The 25,251-nt window shown below is 46.4% G+C and overlaps 1 protein-coding gene across 3 annotated transcripts in view; it reads right to left on the reverse strand.

The window, feature by feature from the left end:
• The window catches only part of FNDC3B (fibronectin type III domain containing 3B), a 796,261-nt gene that overhangs the window by 121,379 nt on the left and 649,631 nt on the right, over window positions 1–25,251 (reverse strand). For all 3 annotated transcript variants that reach the window (XM_069618738.1, XM_069618739.1, XM_069618740.1), the window contains 3 exons: window positions 22,850–22,936; window positions 19,431–19,569; window positions 3,217–3,288 (listed from right to left, as the gene is read on the reverse strand). In XM_069618738.1, coding sequence (XP_069474839.1) covers window positions 3,217–3,288; window positions 19,431–19,569; window positions 22,850–22,936 — 298 coding nt within the window. The remainder of the gene's footprint in view (window positions 1–3,216; window positions 3,289–19,430; window positions 19,570–22,849; window positions 22,937–25,251) is intronic.

Raw genomic sequence — 25,251 nt, forward strand, 5'->3', positions numbered from 1 at the left:
TATTGACCCCTCTTTGCTTGGGCAATACTGGTTACAGTTTTGTTCCAATATTGCATCCTCTTTACTTTGCCAATGGTGGTCACCTTGTGGGCTTAACACTGCCCCCTCCTTCCTTGGGCAATGGTAATTACAGGCTTCTTTAAAGATTATAATTTCTTTACTTGAATAGTGATCATTGTAAACTTTCTTGTTTTGTTTTCTCTCAGCATGTGTGCAAAGCCAAAATTGCTTTCTCTCATTGATTGGGTATTCAGAAAGTCTGTTTACAGCTAGCGAAATACGACGGAGCGCCCCACGGTCACCTGTCCAAAGCCAATTTACCAGTCTCTCACTGCGCGTCTGCATTACTCGCTGCTGCCATGACATCTTCTTTCCTCGTCAGACTCGGAGCGTATGACAGCTCCGGTTGCAGATCTGTGCCTCGTGTATTTCCCAACAAGGGCTCACGTTGCCACCTTCAGTTCTCGGTGCTCACCAGCCACCAGCAACAGACACAATGTGCGGAGAGCTCCTCTCTCCCACAGGGAAACCTGCAAACTCAGAGTTTCCTGCTGTGTGACCTCTGCAGTTCGAGCTTCTCCTGCTGTGAGAAACTTGAGGGTACTCTTACATCTGCTCCCCTGGGATCCTCTGTTCAGGTGTCCAGGGAAGGTCTATCGCTCTTGGATCCCGATTAGACTCGATCCGGGTGGACAAGAGAGGGAGGATCACCTGAGTGGAGGGTACTTGGGGATTGGAGAGAGGGTACCTGATGGTGAGACATGGTATCGTCCCTTTCCTGATATTGATGTACTCTCCCCTTCCTTAGCCTTTATGGGCTATTGTCAGTCTTATTCCATCCTCCCCTGTACATTTCCTTTTGAATACTGGGAAGAAAAAGAGGCAACTAGAAGCAATGCAGATTTCCCATTGCAAAAAGCACTATAGTACTGTAACGGGAAGAGAGGCTTAGATGCATATAGCCATAAAGATCAGGCATGTCACACTAATGAGTTTACACAAAGTCAGGCAATTAGGAATGATTTGTTTCACCTGAAATCCATCAACAATCATGGAACAGAGGAGGAAGCGAGTGGTTTGAGGAGTACAAGTGCTACAGGAGGTGCAGGAGGACTGGAGAACCTGAGAAGTGCTATGCAGAGGTTATCCTTGTCAGGAAGGCGAACAGCAACCGTTATGAAGAGTGGAGGCGGAGTCCAATACGGAGGCCAAGACGCACAGAGGAAAGCACCCGGCGAAGCAGAGTTGCAGTCCAGCAAGCGTCAGGGGACACTTGAGGCCCCGGGGCACTCCAGGAGTGGCTGTTGAGCCCGAAGCTTGCAATCTTGAATACCAAAAGTAACGAAATGGTGAACACTTGCAATTTTGAATGCCGAACTTAACGAGAAACTGAATGCTTGCAATTGTGAATATTGAACGTAGCAAAAAGTTGAATATTCGTAAATCTTCAATACGGAACTTAACGAAAAGCCACTCTACCCTCACGTACCCTCCCCAACTGAAAAGGACAACTGGACCACCCTAAAACAATTTTAATTTTATTGTTTAAAGCGCGGACATAGCCCGAGAGCAGCAGAGTGCTATAGGAAAGTGTGCGTAGCCAGCATTTTGGCTTCCATCTTTTAACCGTAGCGCAGTACTGTGAAGTCTGTGTGTAGGTATGTGCATCCACTGGAATTAGTCCTTGGTCAGGTGTTGTTGAAAGAGACATGTTTTGAGAGATTTGCAAAATTGGAGAATTGTGGGGGTATTCCGAGCCGACACCGGGATCAAGTTCCAGAGGGTGGGAGCATGACAAGATAAGGATTGTTTGTGGGTCCTCTCTTTGTGGCTGAGTTGTGATTCAAGCCGGTTGGTTGATTTGCTGTGCGAGGAGCGTGTGCCACCAGATATGTGGAGCTTAGCCACCAGGTACGCCAATGTGCTGCTCTCGTAATAAGATGTGCTGCAGTGTGGTGGACTGCTTTGAGGGGAGCCAAGTGAGCAACTGGGTGCGCTGTCAGGAGAGCATTTCCCCATCGATGTGCGAGACCACAATGGCCTGCACTACGGTCCGGAAGTCCTGCAGCGGGATGAAGGGTTTGATTTTTTGAAGTGTAGTGATTCTGAGCCAGGCTATTCTTGGCTATGTGTTTCTGGAAGGACAGATTGCCGTCAATAGTGAAGCCTAAGGATTTTGCAGAGTCTGAGGGTCGTGAATCAAATCCTGATAGCTGCTAACAATTCAGCCATTGTTGGACAGGTTGTTTTTAGCGAACGGACCAACAAGGAAGAATTCAGTCTTGGATGGGTTTAGTTTGAGGTAGGCAGTCGACCTCCAGGACTCAATGATGTCTAGGTAATCACAGAGATGAATGATGTCCTGCGTGCTAGTTACGCTCATGTACAACTGAGTATCATGTGCAAATTGGTGGATGGCTATGTTGGGATCTTTAAGGAGAGTGCCCAGAGGTTCCATGTAAAGGTTTAACAGGATTGGTGAGATAATGGAGCCATCAGGGACTCTGCAGGAGACCTAGAGTCGAGTAAAACGCAACAAGTTCATCTGTACAGCGTGGTGTCTGCCTGAGAGGTAGGAGGTAATCCAATTCAGGACAGTGCCAGCGAATCCCATCCTGTCAGCAAGGAGGGAGAGAAGGATGAGGTGGTTGACAGGGTCGAATGCAGCGGAGAGGTCAAGGAGGACGAGAATGAGTAAAAGCAGTCAATTCACGTTTTAATTTTCCACTGCACTTTACTTCCCCTCCGTATCTGGATCTATGAATGCGAATAACTGCCAGAATCACATTTTGCCACAATTTTGGAACAATTCTTTACTGCAATTGCAGGGGGAGAACCCCCCCACATGCCCTCAACTAGCCTCTATACCCCCTTTCTATATACCAAACCCCAACCCACCATCTATATTTTTTGCAGTAAAAAAAGGTTCTAAAATAAAGCAGCAAAATGTGCTTCACCCACTTGGTTAGTCGACCCAAGTGGGGAATACACCCCATCCTTATTGTTGCAGCGCCAAGAAAACCACCATGAAGGTATATGCTGCTCTCCCAAGTGGGGAATACCCCCCCATCCTTATTGTTGCAGCGCCAAGATACCACCATGAAGGTATATGCTGCTCTCTACGGGTATATCAAAACAAAACAAAAAAGAAATAAAACTTGCTACTGCAAAATCAAATAATACCAAAAATACAGCATGTTAAAGGGAATAACTTACCATCAGAATGTCCTCCAGAAATCTCCAGTAAGTACTTGAGGATTTCGGAGCCCCCATTGTCCTCTGGTGGATCTGAAAGGCAAGCACACAAAACAACATTAAGGCTTAGCTGCTGCAGCAGCAAAACAAAGGGCAGAGCTACAATGAAGAGACTGGTACAGTGAAAGAAACTGAACGGAAGACACATCAACCCTAAATGGGCTTAACTCGGAAACAGCAGAGATGGCCAGATCATTTCCCAGAACCCCACTTCAGACACGAGCTCTATTAGACAAGAGGAAGTGGATGATGGTGTACTTGGAAAAAGAACAAATGCGCCCTTTAAACGTAAGTGCGCAGTGACGTGCAACATGGCGGTTCTGCATCTGAAAAGTCCTTGCGTCGATGACGTCTCGCTAGCGCAGGCAGGATGTATTCAGGCCAAGTTGATTTAGCTTTTTATTATTTCAAAACAGGTCTTAAACTGCCAGATCCGTTCGTATGTATTAAAGAGATATTTCACAATAGCTCCTGTTATTATGTAGACCTTTTGGAAAAGATTTTCGATATACTCCACTAGATGGAAAATCGGTGGGCTATCCTAACTATGTTAAATGCTCAGCCTGCCTGTCTGCGTGCTAAGGAAGTATGTTTTATTTAATCACGTCCTTTTAAACCGCTGTTTTTGGACCCAGCCTATGTTCGGTACACCTAAGCACAGACCATCACAACATGGAGAGAGCCCAAGGCTGGAGTAAGGCTAAACCTGCACGAGGCTATCTACAGTCAATAAGATGTTTGGGCCTGCTCTGGAACACACTGTCCTACCTTTGTTTCTTGGAAAGGTAGGTCATTAAATGTAGTCCCCCCTTCCCCTCTGATTAGAGTATTTGTATGATGTACTCTTAATCTTGGTTGCACTGTGGACCAGCTTTGTTCTTTTTCCAGGAGACTAAAGTACAATCACTATTTGTACAGCGTGAGTTGGCCCTATTGTTGTCAGTTTGGAGACCCGCATTTGTGGCGTTGGGGGGCCTGGGCAGACCTGAATGAGCTGCAGCAGGTGTTCAGTCACAATAGTGTGATCTGAGACATCGGGGTCATCACAAGTTGGGTGGTATCCTGGTGGTAAATCTGCCGCGATAATGCCCAAAGCAAGTAGCATTACCACAACTCGATCCTGCTGTACATCCCCATTTTATTCAGAGCCCATAGGACTATATGGTGTATTTTCAGCGCAATTACTGTGGCGCAAATTGCACGGTGTTAGCACAAGGGCAAAGTTTACACTATTTCTAAAATCCCTGGGATGCATTTTATTTATTTACTGAATATTTATAAGGTGCACAATAAAGCAAAATGGTGTTTCAAGGTGCCACAAGACTAAAAAGTGGGTGGGGAACGGGGAGATAAACAATAGCGGTCCTACTAGGCCTTGTGACAATCGGATCGTGCAAGTGCAGTAACAAGAAGTGCAGGGGAGTGATGAAGAGGGTATACGTGGTAAGTGAAGGTCAGGGGAGGGGACATAAAAATGCCAGGGGGGGAAGGGGCACAGGGCTAGGCAAGTGCTGGGGGAGCCCAGGTGGCAAGTGCCAGGGGATGCCGGCGCGGACCACTGTTTTAGTGCGATGACGGAGGCTGGACCAGACTCAGGGGGGGGGCCCAACCCACCAGGCTAGTCAGGGAAGGGGGCCCCAAAGGGCAGTGCTGGTCTGGGGGGGTGCTGGTATAGACTGGTCAAGTAAGGCCCGGTGCCCTTTAAGACTCACCCGGCCACCAGTCGCAGCGGCAGATGGGGCCATTGGCAAGGGAGGGTGAGAGGGAAGGAAGTAGAGAAGAGCAGGGTCCTGAGAAGCTTCCGGAACTTAAGGAGGCCGGCTTAAGTCTGAGAGGGGCAAGGAAGCCATTCTAGAGTGAGGCACCTGCCGAATAGAGAGATCTAGCCCCCACTCTCTGCTTGGAAAAACGTCTGATTAGCAGAGAGTTGAAGCTAGTGGACCAAAGGGCTCTAGCAGGGAGGTATTTAGGGAGAGAGAGAGTTGGCTGTAGTGGGGTGCAGCGGCCCCAGAAAGCCTTGTGGATGATGCAGAGGGTATTGAATTTTATCCTTGCAGCCACCGGCAGCCAGTGGAGAGATGTTAGGGCTGGAGAGATGCGGTCCTTGGGCTTGAGGCCAAGGATAAATCGCAAAGTCCTATTCTGGATTAGTTGAAGGGGGTGAAGAGAGGAAAGAGGCAGATTGAGGAAGAGGCTGTTGCAGTAGTCCAGCGTAGAGAGAACCAGAGCTCTGGAGATATGAGAATGCCTCTGGGGAGGTGAAGCGGATAGTGGTCCTTCTTCGCAAGGTCGGTGATGTGAGGGGAGAAGGAGAGAGAAGAGTCAAAGATGACACCAATGCTTTTAGCCTCACAAGATGGTGTGGGAGGGGACCCAAGGAGGACGGCCAGACAGTGCGAGGGAAGCAGGGAACAGGGGTCCCAATGAGAAGGATCTCGGTCTTACAGGCATTAAGACAGAGATCATTAGTCGTGCACCATGCCCGGATAGCTGGAGACAGTCAGGAATGAGAGAGGGAGAAGAGGAGGTAGTGGAGGGAAGCTTGAAGAAGAGCTGTGCGTCACTAACAATGAAAATGAGGAGAGAAGGATATCATCAAGTGGGCAAGAGGGGCAAGGTAGATCTTGAAGAGCCATAGCGATAGGATAGATTCCTGGGGACATCACATGAAGAGAGTGAGGTGGAGGGGAGGGAAGGGCCCAGTTGCACCTGGGAAGGTCGATTAGATAGGAAGGAGGTCAACCAATCCAGTGCCAGGTCAGTGATACCAAGGGAGTCACAGAGCCGCTTTATGAGGGTGGCATGATTGACCATCTAAAAGGCAGAGGACAAATCAAGGAGGATGAGAGCAAAGGGAGAGTTGGAATCAAGGTTTGAGAGCAGGTTTTCACAGGTGTTCAGGAGGGACAGCCCACAGATTCAGTTGGGAGATGACAAACTTCTCCAAGCGTTTGTCCAGGAAGGGGGTAGTGGAGATAGGGTGGTAGTTAGCCAGGCTGGAGAGGACATCTTTTTTAGGAGAGGGTGTACATGGGAGTTCTTGAGGGATAGTGGAAAGGAGCCAGTGGCAAATGAGTGGTTGCAGAAATCAGCCAAGGAAGGAGCAAGAGAGGAAATGTTGTCCTTGATAGTTCCGGAGGAGCAGGGGAGCACCCGTTTGGAGGAGACTTTCATAGAGCAGATGAGAAGGAGGAGAGTATGGGGAGTGTGAGAGGGGGGCCAAGGCAGGCCTGAGAGCAGGTGGGTGTAGGGAGGGGGTAAAGGAGAGTGAGGAAAGGATTTCCTGGACTTTGGTTGTGAAATGGGGGGCCAGTGCAGTAGAGAGGGCCTGTGATGGAAGAGGAGAAGTGGAAATTGCAGTAGGATTGGTGTGTTCCTTACAGGTTTTGAACAGTTCAGCCATATTGTTGGTGGTCCCAGAGATGCAAGCTTGGATATGGGCCCTCTTCTTGCAGCGGATGGATAGACGGTATTGCTTTGGAGCAGGCGACAGGCCAGTTTTTCAGTGGATGTGCTGGAAGCCTGCCACTTCCGTTCAGCAACACTGCATTTGCGTTTCAGAGAGGCTAGGTCAGAACCATACGAATATAATGTAATTGCAATTTGTATAGTGCCTTTCACCATTGGTATGGTCCCAACGCGCTGTAGGTTAAACGCTCTCTGGGGACAGAAGTCAAGGTAGGTAGGGGTGGCCAAGTCCCTGCTAGCTACCCATGTCGAGCTGGCATGTGGATGGGTGCAGAGAGGTAGTCTAGAGAGTATGCAAGATCAGGAGAGTCATTATGTGTGCAGCGAGACCGAATTTTTACTGTGGGGCAGTAGCTGCATTCTTATGGCAGAGGTGTTGTGCAATATGCTGTGAGGAGCCAGGAATGAGACATGGACACAGAGAGCTCATAGTTTTGGCGTTAAACTTGTATTAAAAATCAAATGGGTTGGAAAAGTCCTCACTGTCCTTATACTAGGAGGTGTTTCCCTACCTCAACCAAAACAAAGGGTAGGTCTTATGTCAAGATGTCCAAAAGAAAAACGTTCCCTGTTCGAAATACTTTTCTGGCCCTCACACTCTAAAACTAATTCTACAGTGAAAAGGGTAATGTCTTTGACCTTGATAGTGGACAAATGTTCAGAAAGGAAACGGAAATATGGAACTCCAACACAAAAGCTCCCAATGGATACAGTTCACAGTTCTGGGGCATTGCTTCATCACCAAGGTTTTATCTCCACGATACTTTAAACTCCTAAGGGTATGAGACTTCCTTGGAATTCTCTGATAATCAAAAAAATAACAACTTATATATTGAACAACTTGGCTGTTAGTCTCAATCTCATAGGATTCCTGTTGTACCCCCCTGCCAGGTTTCTTCTCCTCTTTAATGCAATATTTCCTCAGTGTCTTTGCTTTGCCTGGTGTCTTTTCCCACCAATACTTCCTCGTGTAAGTCGCTTTACACTCTTGCCAACTTGACCTTGCCTGGTATACTCTCCTGTATAAGATATGGGTACATACCCTTTTTGTTGTATTTGAGGGACCAGTTCCAAGAAGAGAAGTTGATACAAAGACAAGACCAGTTTCCTATTATATATTTTGTGGTGTACTTTCCTGCCAGGACTTACTCATGTGCTTCACTTAATATATGTACAAACTCAACTTGCCTTGCTCTACATACTTGTAAACTCAACTGCGCCTGGTATACTCTCTTGCCAGGACTTTATACATCTGCAAACTGGTATATTTCTCACATTCATTCTATTAGTCTTTTTCTGATAATATTAAGTTTCATATTCCCTCTCATTTGTTCTAGTTTCCTTTATCCCTCTTTGGAAGCACTGCTGAAGCACCCCGGTGTCCCAGTTCCCCACTGCAGGTCTCGCTGTCTTCTCGTGGCATTCTTCTATACCTCTACGGTAAATGGAAAGCGGCACGGTATCCTGTCTCCACCTCGCAGTCGTGCCTCTGTGCAGCCCATGCTTCTTCTGACAGAAATGTACTGATTCCACCAAAACCTTGCTGCTCATTTAGAGGAAGGGGTGACAAAAGAAGGGTTGTGTGTTTCACAAAAATTAACCTAACGAAAATTAGCAAAATATCCCTAATAACAAGAATCCAATGTGTGATCATAACTGAAAAAATAAGGCTAATGCACTGAAAGGGAGCAGGGGTTTGTGTAGCTTAATGTACATTGTAGCGGTTGTAAACTAGCATTCATTTGGAATTCTGGGGGAGTGCCACAGCCCCATAAAAAGAAGAGGAAAAAACATTTGCAAAAAATGCAAATTTGTGATGTAGAGATTCAGGAACAACCATTTATTTGAAAGGGCATCAAACCATCAGCACATGGTCCTTGATCTGGAACTCACATCCCAGCGGTATAATATGGAGTAACCACTCTGCCTAATATACAATTAGTACCCGGTGAGGGACAATGAGCTTGTAACTAGCAAGTTAATTGGCACTCGCTGAGTTGTTACGAACCTGACAAAGCCTTTGTCGGGCCAGTCGCAGCACAGCGTCCGAGCCGCCATGGAAAGGGAGAAGGGAATACATGTAGTCCCTTCTCCCTGTTCCATGAAGGCCATATTTTTTGTTTACTTTTTTCTTACTTTTTCAATGGCCACCATTGAAAGGGAGAAGGGCCTACCTATAGTGCCTTCTCCCCGTTCCAGGGTGGCCTTTTTTTCAGTTGCTAGACACCACAGGTGCCTTGCAACTTTAAAAAGACCTTGTTAGTACCCCAGTCTTACGGGCCGGTGTACTAATAGCAATAAGCCTCTTGCTGGGGGCAGAGAGGATTACTGTTTCAGGCAATGCCCTGGGGCCTGCGTTAAGTGTAGAATGGATATGCTTATTTTCTACATATTATTTGGTGAATCCTGAACACCCCACCTTATTTGAAGTGCTGGGGGGATTCAGTGTGTCCGCTTTCTCCCTACAGCTGTAACATTTCTGTCACAGTGACAAGCTTAACGTAAATGGCTGGTGGCAGTGAAACTGTCAGTTCACCTTACTCGCAGGTAGTTTCCACAGCTGTGGTAAGGCCCCCTTGGGTGCCCATTTTCCCAAAATGGCCCTGGTCTTCTTTTTTCACCATCTTTTGGTCATTTGTCCTTTCTTGGTCCTTCCCCTACTCAACGAGGCAGGAAAATCCTTTGTGTGGGTTTTGTCTTCGTCAGGAGACCTTGGGTAAGCCTGCCCAGGCTCCAGAGTGTCTCAGAAGGCAAGAAGCAAAGGAGGAATCCAAATCTATGCAGCCCTAGGTCTTCCAGCCTGCCTACCTGGAACCAGTTCCAACTGAGAGGTTGGCTGTCCTGAAAGGACTGCCACCCCCCTCAGGTTTGAATGTTGCACGCCTGTTGATTGGCTGGGATCCTGTATAAGGTTATGATCCTGGAAGCTAAAGAGGTAGTCGACCACTGGAACCAAATCTGAAGAGGAGCTGGCTCAGATTATTTCCAGTGACCAGAGAGTCTGCTGTGTAACCAGAGCCTGCTCTTACCCTTCCTTTCAATTGACTTGGGAGTGCTAAAAACGCTGTCCCGACCCAGAGCCTGGTGAGATCCACTAGACTCAAGAAGACCTGCATTTTGAGCCATCCCACGACGTGCTGCGACCTTGCTGGGTTGCAATACACCAATACCCTGGGACCTCGAGCCATTGCGCCGTGCACAGTCTTCCGAATCTTGCTGAAACTTTGGTGGCATCCTGTTGGACCTCCAGAGACTTGATATGAATTATTGAAGTCTCCTCACTAGAGTTCTGGACCAGATTAGCGACAGGAATCCTAACAGCGGAATTCAGTCTTCTCATGACAGCTGGAAAAGGGCACCAAAACCACAGAGCTGCAACAAGCCTCTAAGAAACTCTTGCCTGGAGCCTTCCCCATTCATACCTGCTGTAAATTTCCTTTCCAATGTCCTATCTTCAGTCACAATGACAAGGAATTCAAGGACCGGATTTTGGGCTGCAGATCCTGAAGACGTCAAGCTGCAAATTTCTCTTCATTGCTGAGGTACTATGTTGGCTGGGGTATTACTTACCTTAACCCTTGTGTGATTCCTGTGAAGCTTTGGGAGTGATGTGTGTGATTGGCACTTCCCTCATGCAGTTCGCCCAGGCCTAATGCTGGAATCCCTCTGTCTTCTCTGAAGTCCCTGCACCTTTTCTGCAACTCTGAAGTGAAATACTTGTTTTAAGAGCATTCCAAAGGAATTCTGACTTTTCCTGCATCTGCCCACTAGAGCATTAGCCCCCCCCACCCCCCCTCCCCCGCCACTGAGAACACTCGTGCTTCAAGAATAGGCAAGGACCTATAAAGTTTGGGCTTTTTGCCTTGAAATGTAACAAGTGTTGAAAAGTTACTTAATTGTAAAAGTGTTGGTTTGGTAACTGTCCCTCTGAAATATGAGCAGTTACAAAAGTTCTTACTTTACTTTGAATGTGTTTGCCATTCTTAAAAGTATACATAAGGTTATTTTACTCACCTGTGAATTGGTTCCCACACTTCCCAAAATTAATGCTGTTGGCTTCACCTAACTATTTTGGTCAGAAGTTAAGTGTATCCTGATAACAGAGTTGGTTTACAATGTGATTTATATAACTGACTGCCACTGCATAACTGACAGGGTCTACTACCTATGAATTACTGAAAGTAATCTAAAGGCAACTCGAGGTTTTACTCCCCCTAAATAGGTGTGTTATTTTCTAAATGTGCATACTTGGGTCTGATTTACCTAGAATTGCTGTTAGTTATTCTGAATAAGGTCTCTGTTTTGGTCTGTGTACCTTAAGAATTGTGTTGTTTTGTTATACTGTGTTTATGATTCTATGCAGAGTGCCCCCACCCCCACGATTTACCTTGGCCTACTTGTATTTATAATAAACTTTTATTTTTTATAATACTTCTGGGTGTGTTTCTCTTGAACCATGTGTATGCTACATGTTCTTTGTACTTTGCTACAGCACTCTCTCCCTCCTAAGATACGCCTGGCTGCTCTATCGACGTTACCAAATACTTAGGTGGTACAGCCTTATACTAGGAGTGGAGTCTTGTGCTGTCTCAGTGGACAATTTTGTGAAGCCCTTAATTGGACTTTAGAAACACTGGACACAACACCGCTCTCCTGGGGGAACCTCTTCCTGGGTTCCTGTTCCTTTCTTTCACAAACTAAAGTTCCTCAAAAGCCTCTGGGGAATTCCTCTTTCCCCAGTCCATAGCACAAAAATTGATCCTTCCCAGTCTCTTGTCAGATCTGGTTCACCAACTTGCCAGACATCACCTTTGACTTTTCCAACAGTGTATCAAGTCTGGCTAACTCGCCTGCCAGACTTCATTTCCACAACTCTTGCTTTCGGTTTGTTCACACACTCTGGGGTTTCCCTGCCACTAGTGAGTTCATCTGCATCAGTCTCACACTTTCTATCTCTGCACAGTTCGGGCGCTTGATCAGGTTTTCTCTTACTCAGTTAGTTCAATTCTGGTTGCCCAGGCCTTCCTAGGATAGTTGTGGGTCAGAGGCCCTTGGTTTCATCTGTCCCAGTTTTCCCAGGGTAGGTGGCAGCCTTCTGCCCTGATTTCCTTAGTCGCAGGCTTCCCCAGGGAAATGGTGGGTCCCAGACCCTTGTTGGCGGTACTGCGCATGGCTTCTCTTGCTCCCAGGCTTCCCCTGGGTAAAGGTGTGTTCCAGACCCTTGTTGGTGGCACTCCGCCCTGCTTCACTTGCTCCCAATCTTCCCCTGGGTACTGGTGAGTCCCATACCCTTGTTGGAGGCACTTCGCCCTGCTTCTCTTCTTGTTGCTGTGACCTCTGGCTCAGCAGACTGATCCTTGCGTCGTGGCTGTTCAGTGTTTCCTGGAGCTTCGTTGGAGGCAACTGGTAATACTGTTCCTGTACCTCTTCTCCAACAGGACAGCTTCTTTTCTCCAGGTTCTTGCTGGAAGGACTGACCCTTCCTGGGTCTGCACAACAGCAGCAGATTCGGGGCCCAAGCTTTCTTTCTTAGCTGGGTGATGGTGCAGTCTTTCCTGGAGCTCCCAAGTAAGCAAGGTCCTTCAAGGTGCACCTTCTTTTTTGTTCAGAGACTCCTCTCCAGCATCATCAGTAGCAGCATGTCCTCCTGGCTCCAACTCTTCCAGTGAGTAACTGACAATACTTCCTGGTTTCCCTCCTCTGTTTCTACTCTAGATAGACCAATCAGAAACTAGCAACCACTAGACTGTTCCTTGTGGTTCTCCAAGGTGATCCTCATACTTCTGTGCATCTCCCTCATCGCAGTACAGATCTTCCAGCTCCCTTGTGGGTTAATGGGAGTGCCTCATCGTCACAGTGATAGGAAAGGGATCTTCACCTGAGTGACTCCTAATCTTCCCCGTCCCCGTACTTATAAGGGGAATGGTAGCGTGGCAATAACTTATGATCCTATGAGGGAAGGGCCTGTTGTTAAGGTCGTAGAAAGGGGGTCTAGGGTCCGGTGATTAGTGGGGATACCACATTTTGCCAGGGCCAACATCAACGGTCCCATGAAGGGTATCCCTCCCCATGAGACCCACCCGATGAGGATCACTGCCAGAGCGGCTATGGAGTAGTGGCCTCACCACCCTGGCCTTATGGAAAGGGGCTCCCCCCAAGGAAGCAGTGACGATACCCTAGGATTCGTCACACTACGCACCCAGTTGAGCATGCAGGAGGTATTTTGATGGATCCAATAAAAACATGACACACCAGTTCATTTCATAACCTTTATTAGCAAGATCAGGATGAGTTTTGGTTCAACCGCTTTTAGCTTAAAGCAAAGCAACACTCTTTTTTCTGATAATAGGCCAAGCAAACAGTGTTAGGAAGGGGTCAGATGTAAAGTGTTGGGGTTCCCAATCAGACATGAATAAAAGCCTATTAGATTATCTTGTCTATTGGCCAGTCTCTGGGGTCTATCACCTGGCCTGCCCCTGGGCTTCAATTCACCAACAGGAAGGGGCTTAGATCAATGCCTGTTGGCTCTATCGGTGATCCACTACTGTACTCACCCAAGAGCACCAGGATAGGGACTGTCCTAAAGTGGTAGGGTTAGTCTTATTGTGTTGATACTGCTTTCCCTCAGGATGCTTATCGATCAACAGGGCCTCAGGGTTATAGCACTCAGTTTACTTCTTGCCTAAAATGTACAATCCCAGGAATATAGCGCCTAGCTCGCTTCTCGACATTGCCTGCCAGCCAGTATGTTTTACGAGCTAGAGGATCTGCAGTGCACTGTGGACTTAGATAGTTCACCTGATTAGTCTGATTATCCTCTAATGCCCCGATTGGTGCTGCTCTGCCCTTTACTAATCTTATCCCATGATTGGCTCTGAAGGACTTTCTCATATTTAAAGGTTGTTGCCTTTGGGTTTCCCAGATGCGAGTAGCTTGAATTATTCTCTTCCTGGTTGTAAGCTAGGGTTAGAAACTTTAGTATAAGTGACTGTTCAGACACATCGCAGAGCCTTCCTGCATCTGTGGCCTGGATCGTGCTCGGTCCCTGGATACTGCCCGCAAGTTTTGTTCTTTCAGATGAGGAAGTGGGAACCAACAAAATACAGGTCAGTTCACTCTTGTGGTCAAACATATTTCTTTGGCAGTTCAATTTGCTAGGCTGCCTTGACATAAGCACAGAGGATTATATGCGTCATGCATTGTAAGCTGGGTGGCTAGGACTGGTGGATGCTATGAAATTTGAATTTCTTATTTAAAAAATGCAGTCAAGCCGGAAGGCACCTCAAATGAAGGTCAAAGTTGAAGATTGAATATGCCAGTCTTTCCTTTGTCAAATTACTTTTGATGGGAAATTCCCTCAGAATGGTTCTTCTGGGTATAAGATCATTGTAGCCAAAGATATTGCTTGATCAGGTTTGATGCAGGGTCTATTGCTTGATCAGGTTTGATGCAGTGTCTATTGCTTGATCAGGTTTGATGCAAGGGCTATTGCTTCATCAGGTTGGATTGCAGGGGCTATTGCTTGATCAGGTTTGATGCAGGGGCTATTGCTTGATCAGGTTGGATTGCAGGGTCTATTGCTTGATCAGGTTGGATTGCAGGGGCTATTGCTTGATCAGGTTTGACACAGGGGCTCTTGCTTGATCATGTTGGATTGCAGGGGCTATTGCTTTAACAGGTTTGATGCAGGGGCTATTGCTTGATCAGGTTTGATTGCAGGGGCTATTGCTTGATTAGGTTTGATACAGGGGCTATTGCTTGATCAGGTCTGATTGCAGGGGCTATTGCTTGATCAGGGTTGATTGCAGGGGCTATTGCTTGATTAGGTTTGATACAGGGGCTATTGCTTGATCAGGTCTGATTGCAGGGGCTATTGCTTGATCAGGTCTGATTGCAGGGGCTATTGCTTGATTAGGTTTGATACAGGGGCTATTGCTTGATCAGGTCTGATTGCAGGGGCTATTGCTTGATCAGGTCTGATTGCAGGGGCTATTGCTTGATCAGGTTTGATGCAGGGGCTCATCATAACAATAAAGATATAGTCAGGGCTGCACACAGAAATGTAAGCTCAGAGGGTTTTACTTCCCCATTTTGGGAAGTAGGACTGGCCATCCAAGCATTTCTTTTAGAAAGACATTGTGGCAAATAAAAAGGCTTTTTTTTATCATAAAGGCTGTCGTCCCATTAGGCAGCCCCATAGCAGAGGTCCTCCTTGTGGAAGGTGCTGCTCATGCCACTAGTCTGAACCCATCACCTCAACAGTGCAGGTGGCACATAGGGTCAGGCACATGCATGTGGTATCCATGACTCCCTTATTTTCTCACTTGGGAGTACTGTAAATTAGGCAAGTGTGCCACTTATCTTGTCCCTTGGGGGCTAGTCATGACTGGGTAAGCTAAGTCCTTTTGGGAAGGGTTCACACTTCCTTTGTAATTGTAAAACTCACAGAACTACTGCATTTCTAGAATCCAAACTGAGTCTTGATGCGCTCTTTGGAAAATGCTTTTTGAACTGGTCAGTTCAGCGTGCAAGCATTTTGGGATTTCTCCCCACTGCACCTAAATTTCTGACCAAACCCCATGACTGCATCAAAGGAACTGGGGGTTGGGTGGGAGGCTTACATCTCATAATGCCAGATTCCATGTGTCCCAAGAGGAAATATATTTTCCGTAAATAAAGAACTGCTTTCTTTTAACTAGTGACACTATCCAATTCTTTGGGAGCCATGGCATTAATTTGACTGTCGGTGCTAACAATGTGTTATGTTCTCTCATGAGCACTGGGCGTGCAGATGCACTGTACTGAGCACAGGCAATCCTCAGACATGATTACTAATATGATATGGGCAGAATGTGAGGTGCCGTGATTACCAATATGGGGCCAGATTACAGAATCTTTGCACCGGAGCAAGTGCAAAGTTGCATGGTATTAGTACTAGGGCAAAGTTTGCCCTATTTCTAAAAACACTAACATATAAAGAAAATCACTGCACCATGACAAGTGTAGTTTGGCTTACTACAAGCACCAGGGCAAACATTGCCCTAGTGCAAAAAAGATACATCATCACTGCATTTTTGCACCAGGGCAAAGGTTGCCCTAGTGCCAATACAGAATGGTATCAAAAAATGCATCCAAAAAGTGATATTTGTTGGACTAGAGCAATTTTTGCCCTGGTGGTTATACCATGCTAAACTGCACTTGTCATGATGCAGTGGTTTTCTAATATTTCCCAGTGTTTTTTTAAAAATAGGGTTAACTTTGCCCAAGTGCTAATACCGTGCAATTTTGCACTTCCACCGATGCAAAGTTTCTGTAATCTGGCCCATGGTTTGGATTGAATACTGCACGCCAGGCTTCGTTGCGTGATTTTACTGTGCTTCCGAAATGCTCGTCACGGGTTGCGCATACACGTTCCGACAGCAGATTTCAAATAATATTTAGGGTACACTTATGCAATTTTCTAGATGTCACCCTGCAATACTGTCAAATTCCACACGATGGCAGCATTGCACATCGTGTGCAATTTGACAGTTTCGTAAGAGGCCTTTTCCCAAACTCGCATATTAATTTCATTTTTCTCATTCTTCCATGGGAAGCGGGGGACACCCCTGCAGTCCCATATCACATTATAATGTACAAAGGGGGCGTGGGACACCCCCGCTCCCATTGTACGGTATTACAATAGAGGCTAAAACAACCACTGTCAAACCACGAGCAGACCGGATTGCGAGCATTTCGTCATGACGATTTGCGCAGTAATCGGCAATTCGACATAATGTTTTCGATGGAATCGTCTCTTTCCACTAATATGACACGGGTAGAATGTGAGGTGCCCTGATTTGTTAGCACACATCTGAACAGATCGCAGCATTTGCGGCTATGCCGTCGGGCATCGGACACAGGGACGCCAAGTGACACGTCACACATGAAGGCGACGCTTGTGAATTAGAAGAATACATGCCATGTGGGCACCAGTTACAAGGCTGCCACTCGGTCAAGAATTATGATGCAGTGACGCGTTGCAGGCACCGATTGGGTCACATGGGTATTAAGAACGGAATTGGAAAGGCCGAGCATGGTCCTGCTAGCCAGGCCCCACAAGGCTGGGGGGTGTTCGGATCGTGCAAAGTTTATATAACTGGCTAAACGTATCTCGCTGAGCGATGTATGATTCTCATTGTGTAAAACCATATAAAAATAGGAGAAATCTGCATCTGGGGCCATATTTGCAGGATGTGGATACTCCGCCGGTTTCACAGGAGCTGCAAAGAAATAAAGCTCCCTCTGATGACGAAGCAAAAAGACGCAGAGCAACACAGGCTCGAATCCCGGGTCCGCGCTTAGAAACCTCTTCGGTAATAAGTCCGTTATAAATAGCCAATTATATATATATCATGCATCATTTAGGCCATTACATATCATATCATGCGTGGATTTTATTGGTGTTTTTCACATGTATTTATTAAAGGGGTGGGGTGCCATTTCAACAAGAAATGACATACATATTTACCAGTAACACAGGGCAGAGGCATTCCCTGGAACTGGCGGCTTTCGACTAATACATTCATTAGAAAGAGATGAGGGGGTGTTATTAGGAATGGCAGGGGCAAGAAGAGAAGCACATTCCATAAATTAACATGAAAGTATCGAGGTCGGTAACAGCATAGTTCTGATTTAAACATGGGTGGGCTGGCGAGAGGCAGGTTCAATACGGGGGTTGGAGGGGCCCACGCGGTGTGAACGTATGGAGGGAGTGGGGGGCAGAGGCTGCTTCAGACAGTAGCAGGAGATGTTCGAGTTTAGTTTTTGGCTTTGATTGGGGCTGGAGTCCAGTGAGGTGGTGCTAGTAACAAAAAGCGGGAGGATGCACAGGATAGGGGTGGGGGTACATATAGGTTGCAGAGGGTGTGGAGTATAGATTACGGATTGGAGGTTATAGATTGGCAGCTGGATAGATATTGGGGCACAAGACCATGGATGGATTGCAAGACGAGCAGCAGGAATTTAAATAGCAATTTTGTATGGACAGCCATCCCGTATGATGTCCGTGGATGGAGATGGGAAGGTTCTGTGCAGGCGGAAAAATGTTCATGTGGCAAAGTTGAGTATGATATGATACGATATCATATGGCATTTATAACACGTCTGTACACAAGTGTTTCTAGGCGTGACAAGACAAGGAGGGGGAAACAGAGGGAGTACAAAACAACAATCTTACTAGGCCTCGTGTCATTCAGATCGCGCAAGCGCAGAGAAGGGGAGTAAAAGAGTAGATGGAAAGACGAAGAAGTAGGCAATAGTATAGTTTCCTGCGCTCTAGAGTAGATACAAGCGTTGTCATGGCATGTGGAAGGGCCAGCATATTGTTCTGATGTTATGGAGGTTAGGTCTTGCTGAAGTGGCAGTGTCCGTGATGAACTGACAGTTTCAGGTCTCTGTCAAAGAGAACCGCCATGTTGCGAGCCATGGTGTGGATGTGAGGAGAGCCGAGTGAAAATAGATAGGCGAGGGGAGAGTGGGATTGATGTTGGAGGTCAAGAGGAAAGTATCTTTGGTTTTAGAGGGATTAAAGGGGAGCAAACAGTGCCTGTGTGTGGTGGACGGCAGTTAGTTATGCTATTTGGCATAGCAGGGATGAAAGAAAGGAATGGGAAGATGTGATTAGTGTCAGCAAAGAGGTGGTCATGGAAACCAAAGCAAGAGATGAGATTGCGCAGGGAGGAGGTCTCCAGGGTAACGTGGAGTGGGACTAGCATTGATCCTAGTCAAACCCCCACTAGGAGTAGCGTGGGGGAGAGGGTCAAAGATTTGCAGGAGTTGGCTAGGTGGAGAAGGAGAGGTAGGAGGAGATCCAGTCAAGTGCAGTATGTTTGAAGACAAAAAACATAAGCTTTTGACGGTGTGGGGAGGTGATCCAGTGTTGATAGCTACAGAAAGGTCCAATAGCGTGTGGATGCAGGAGAGGTGAGAGTGATCTGCAGTGGTTAGGAATTTGGAGACATGGGTCAGACCAGACTCGGTGGGATGTTAAGACCAGGAAGTAGATTTGGACGGTGTGGCCAGTGAGTCTACCCCGCAGCAGTTGACTGTGAGATAAAAGACAACTCCCTTAAAGATGGTGGAATGCTGTGGTAAAAGAGACGGGTCTATCGAATGAAGGATTAGGAGCCTCAGGAGTAGGGGGTAAAAGAGACGGGTCTATCGAATGAAAGATTAGGGGCCTCAGAAGTAGGGGGTAAAAGAGACGGGTCTATCGAATGAAAGATTAGGGGCCTCAGAAGTAGGGGGTAAAGACTGGCTCTTTGGTAGCTGGCTGGGAAGGTGCCCCGGGAGACAGAGGTCGAATAGGCTGGTGAGGGGGTTGAGGTGACAGGTGCAAGCTGTTTGATAGTTGGAGGCGCAAAGTGGTCAACTGAATGGGTTGGCACAGCAGAGTATCGGTATACGTTTGGTGGCGAGGTGTGGCGAAAGTGGGTAAGTGATGGCAACATGGGGGATCGGAGGCAGGAAGAATGAAGGAGGGGAAAAATTGTCTGCGGCAAAAGAGAGGAGGATATAGAGTGTTTTTAAGAGAGAGGGAAGCAGTGTGAAGGGCCAGGAATAGTTTGTGTAGGTGAGATGGGAAGGAGGAAATCGGGTGGGCCTATCAATGCTACAGAGAGACACAAAAAAGTTATTTAACAGTAAGGTACATTTCAATTGCTTACCCCACTTCACACTAAAGGATTGAGCTGTGATTGGCCCATTAACAATTGGCGTAGATGGTGGTCCCGGCCTATCAGGACTCGTCGTGCAGACCAAAATTTCACTCGGGCTGCTTTTTCCTTCCACATTAGACGCCGACAGCTATGAGAAAAAAAATGTATACAACTAAATTCAGTAAAGGAAATGCACTTGGACACAAGTGGGACACACTAGTGGGATTAAATAAACTTGTGTGCTTCATTTTTTTAGATAAATATTTTGAAATGAATCCGCCACAAATATTTACTACAACTAAACTGTTAATTAGGACCGGCTCTTGCAAAGGTTTAAAAAGCATAGTCACAAGTTCAAAATTACCACTGAGTATTTGGGTACGTCAAATATACGTTTTTGCACCTGCCAGCCCCACTGGCCCACTAACAACAACCCCCCAAACCTCCTCTTTTTCATACCGACACACACGCAGCAAGGACACCACAATGGCAGAGGTGGGCCACATGAGACCACTTTGCATTTCACTGCTTAGAATTTGGATATTCTGAAACCAATATTGAAGGATGGCCGTGGGACTCCTGCATGAATTTTTGGAACAGTGCAAATCCGTTCAGATTATTTTTCCTTCTTCAGCTAAACAAACACGCAAAAACATTCTATCTAGCCAGAGCAGCATATTGGTAGATCCGCCTTGCGTTATACCATTCTAACTCTCCCCTGCGCCCAGAAATAATTAATTTCGATGGGCTAAGTTTTGATCAGTTTCGACTTTGTAAGTAGTTCCGTTACTGTATGGAAAGTGTTGCTCTCTTGCCTGCACATTTTATATTGCATCAGAATTGTTTATGTTATTTGTGTTGACGCTTTTTCAGATGTTTGGGTTTACTCAAACCAAAAATGGACTTATATTTTGGAGATAACAAACGCTGAACTCTGTACTGATTTATTCACCAACACACCGCATGAATAACCCAATGTGTCTGAGAACAAAATTAAAGATGGCCTCCTGCTCCGGACCATAAGAAAAAATACTAATGGGCAGCATGGTGGCAGTGTGTAACTATCTTTATACAAGCCCATTTGCGTGGTCTGGAGTTTCCCCTCCAGCCTGTTCAAAGTTGGTTTAGTAGAGGGGGCTGTAACACGCAGCTCCCCAGATGTTCTGATCACTCACCTTTCACTATGCTGGGTGGGGCAAATGAAAAATGTAGTGCAAAACACCAAGAGGCAAAGTTTGCAGAGCCCCCCCACCCCCCCCCGGTCTGCAGAATGAAAGCTATTTTTGTCAAACAATTGGGAAACAACATCTTTTCCAACTAACTTCAATTAGTACCCGGCGAGGGTCAACCAGAATGTAAAAAGCAATCTGATTGGCCCTCGTCCGGTCCGGACATCGCAGGGAAACCCTCGAAGCTTTTGCTTCGTTCACGTACCTGGAGGGGAGATGTGGCAGCCTCTGAGCCAATGAGGGATCTTGGAACAGGGTAATCCCCGCTCCGAGCCGATAGCTGCCATGGAAAGGGAACATGGATACCGTTTTCCCTTCGCCGGCAGCTATTTTTTAAAACTTTTTTTTTTGTTCCGAAACGCTGCAGCGTTTTAGAACAGGAAGAAAATGCTATTAGTACCTCGGCCTTGCGGGCCGGGGTACTACTAGCTCGGGCCTGTAACTATGGGCCCCGGGGCATTACCTGACTCGGTAATGGCCTTGCCACTCGGGGCTTATTGCTTAAATAAATAACATACACCAGGCAGAATCGCAGGGCTAAAATAAGCAAAGCCCAACATTTAAAATGCTGGGGAATGCAAGAACATGAAGGTCAAAGTGTGTATCTACTAAACCTTAGGCGATCCCAGGTGTGAAGAGCCAAACAGATCTCCCAAGTGACACATGAAATCGAACTGTGTATGTAAAAAATAACACAGTGTTGCACATTTCTGGAGACTCCTAGAACCAGGTAAAAAAATATAGTGTGGTGCAAGGACCTACAGTGCATCTAGGCACTAGGCACAGAGCATGCAAAGCACTCTGCAATGTGCATCCATTAAGCGAAGAATAATCTATATACACTTGAATTACGTCATTAAACTATATTATACTGAACTGCCAATGTAACCGTGACATTAAAAATTGTGAGCAAAAGTTCAGACACAATTTGTAAAATATGGGAACACGCAAAATGCATGATGAAGTCAAACACATTATGTATGCTCACAACAGTTTAACAAAGGAAAAAAGACCATACGGCAAGGCATGTCTTCTATGTTTTTATTTCCTAAAAACGTGATCTTGTGTAAAGTAAGAGTGACACCTGCTGGAGAAAAGAAGATATTATAAACCTTTTCACATTCCTTTTCAATGTGCAATCTTGCATTCACTCGTTTTTTAAGATCGTTTGATGTTCCAAGTTGGATGTATACATGGCATTTAATGTCAGCTCTTCAAACGCCTTGATCCGGAAACAACTCTCCAATGAAAAACGAGAAATTGCTGCGCATGCTGCAAACCTTAGACCAAAAATACTGGGTAATGGTGACTGCTTCGTAATGATTTGCTGTTGCTTGTAAATTACATGTGAATTGTGGGTTTTTAGTTTTCTGAATTTGGTACTCTTGGCAGCCCTCGCTCGCCACCTTCCTAATCCTCAATCCGCTCTGTGAAGAATTAGGAGGAAACAGCAAGAGATGCAGAGAGGTGCTACAACCAGGGTGACCAGATTTTCAAGACAAAAAACAGGGACGGCCAACAACACAAAAGAAGGACCACCTCACTTCCCGCCCCATTCCCGGCTCCTTTAGTCAGACCCACCTCAACCTTGCCCCCATATGCATATAAATTGCGTGGTTTTAACTGTGGATGCCAACACGTCAATAACAACGGAGCTGTTATTGTTTTCCCAGTTGGTTTCTTAGTCTCTGTAGCACAAGCAGTAAATGCATGTAGGTGGTACCTGGAATGATGGTAGTGCAAGCCCATCCTCACATGGCCAACTTGGGAAAGAATTGTGAGGTCTGTTTAGTTTATAATAGTTAGTGATCCAGTTGTGTCACCCAGCCTTTGGTCAAAACCAGGACTTTCACCCTCCCTTTACCCAAAACCTGGACATGGTTATTTAATCAATAAAAGTGCCGGGACAGGGAGCCAGAGGGCCGAATTCCGTGACGTCTGGTCACCCTAGCAACAACAATAATCAACAAGAGGGGATAAGGAAGTGCATTGCGATGATAACAATGACGCATGCCCGGGTACCGCGCTGCAAAGTATTGCTGGTTCAAAGGGAGATCAACCCTCCCCATCACGACCTGGCACTTAGCGCTCAAGATGCGCCATCTCGGACGGTTGCGTGTAGGCCAGGGTTGAGCCCGGAGAACAGGCTGGACCCGGTTGAAGCCGCCCATTATGTGATTAATCAAAGTAATGACTTACTCTAAATTTATATTGTGTACTTCGGTGAAGGTTCGTTACTGTGCACGTCAGGTCTTCTCCTGTGTACTTCAGGCGAAATATGCTCTCCTGAAATACAAGTAAAAAGGACACCTTTTAATTAATTAAAAAACGAAAGCAACTTCGAAACATTAATCATTGAGAAATATCACATTTACCGTTTTTGATGTATTGCATTAAAAACACACTTAAACAAAAGAGATAAGGTAAAGGGCAGAGGAGGAGTGCCATTGCTGTAGGCCCAGGTACTCCATGTATGAGAACGCAAACTACCTCATTTGGGCGCCATCTTTACCTTTGCTGGGAAGAAACATGTGAACCGCAGGGAACCATCAGGAACACTATTTTAAGGCCGAGAATGTGTATAATTAGCTCCTTTTAAAAGCACATACAAACAGAAACATGGTTTATTCACCAATTTAAGCTCCCCACCCATCCTATCTACATCCTTGGTTTGGCTTCTTAGCGCTGTTGGTTTTCTAGGATTTGCACTGAGGCGTAGCACTGAGGGTAGCGCAAGCCCGAGACTGGCTGCAGAAAAAGTCTTTTGGAAGGTAATGATACGTTTATACATTTACTGGTGGGTGGGGGCAAGTTATAACACAACTACCTCTAAATGGTCGTTATGTGGAGTCCTTTTCATACAAAGGTGCAGTGAGTATTAGGTTTCTTATGGCCCAATATGTGTGGTTCACGAATGGTCTGCTTCCATGAACTGGAAATAGATAAAAAGTTGAGTTTTAAGGAAGAATGTCTATTTTCCAATTAAAAGCACAACAGAAGATGTGTTTTTCCTTTTACTTTGCATTGGGTATCAGAGGCTTCCAATACAGGTAAAACAGTTAAAAATAAGAGTTTGTCTTGATAAAGGTTAGGTTGTTGAACTCCAGGCTTCGAGGGCCAGAATAAATGCCAGGTTTTCATGATACCCCTTATTAATATTCATGAACTAAATTTGCATGCAATGATTCTAAACGTATGCACGGTTTTCCTCATGAATATTAATGAGGGATATCCGGAAAACCCATCAGGAGTCCGGCCATCGAGGCCCAGAGTTGGACAAATAAATCTCCTATACAAACTCTTCATTCACAATGACCTTTCTGTGCAACACTACCTGAGAGGACAGCAATCAAAACTGTACCAAAGTATATGATCTAAAGGCCAAATAAGCATGCATAGCCCCCCTCCACCCCCCAACGTGTGCATGTGTCCCCAGGACACACAGATGAGCAAGGTGCTTTAGTAATTATGGTGTAATGGTCACATTCGTACTCCTGCATCTATTCCCCTCCACACGCAATAGGATGGAAGATTTCATCACAGATAAAATACAGAAAGGATGGCTGTTAGGAAAGATTTCGTTATTGTAGGGAACTTTCCTTCCATGTGGCAACCCCTAAACTTTTTGCTATTGTTTTCAACCTGTTTTCTTGACTTTGCCAGAGAAGTGCAGCCTTCTGCTGTACTCCTCTGGGCTTTCGCTCCTTTCTTACGGGGAAACTGACATGCCCTTAAGACAGTCAGTACCGGGGAACGCTGTTTCCCGTAGTTTCTTTTATCGTGTCGCCATTTTAGTGCAACACGACACAAGAGGGCACTGTAAGCTAAGTTACAGCTCTCTTGGGTCTCTAGCCTTCTACAGACCCTAGACACTCTTATAGGATGGTTTTTGGATCGGTGCAAGTCATTCAGGGACTGGGCTGGTGGCAGCGATCATTTGGTTTATTTTGAGCTCCTTTTGCCGTTCTGAGCACCTTTTTGCCGCGAACACAAAAGGGTGGCCCGGCTACCCAAAATGGCCGGACCACGAGGCTCCTTTGTCTCGTCCACTGTCCGTCTTGCTCCCTTTACCTTCCCCCGGGTCAGGCGACCCGGGGCCTTCCTTATTTGGGCATGTAGTTTCCCGCGAAACACGGTTGCTTTCGCGGGCTTCTACATGTCGTTTGAGTGCCCCCAGGATGTGGGCTGGGCTGTCTGGTCCCAATACACATCCTGGGTGCCAGAGAGTCTAGGGTGGTGTGAATGCCTGGGACCACTGTGGTCCGTGATTGGTCCACGTATGGTATGTGTGTTGATGAGCGGATCTCCCATTGGCTCCCCTCCGTTTTGGCGCGAAGGGAACCGTGGATAAGAGGGAGCTGGAAACACCACTACCATGTCGATCTCCTGAGTTCTGACGAACCCAGGGATACAGGAGCCAAGTATCCTGCGAACACGAGGCTGGACCGAGGAATCGCTGGTGACCCCCTGAAGAACTTCTGCTCCTCATTGCTGTCGTCCGGTGAAGCCCTTTCCACCTAAGATCGAACAAGAAGGCCTGTACTGGCGCTTCGACCTATTGGAATAGCAGGACCAGCTATTCCCGGCACCTTCATCAACTC

Source organism: Ambystoma mexicanum, chromosome 10, assembly GCF_040938575.1.
Source record: "Ambystoma mexicanum isolate Mex_15411 chromosome 10, UKY_AmexF1_1, whole genome shotgun sequence".
Classification (NCBI taxonomy): Eukaryota; Metazoa; Chordata; class Amphibia; order Caudata; family Ambystomatidae; genus Ambystoma; species Ambystoma mexicanum.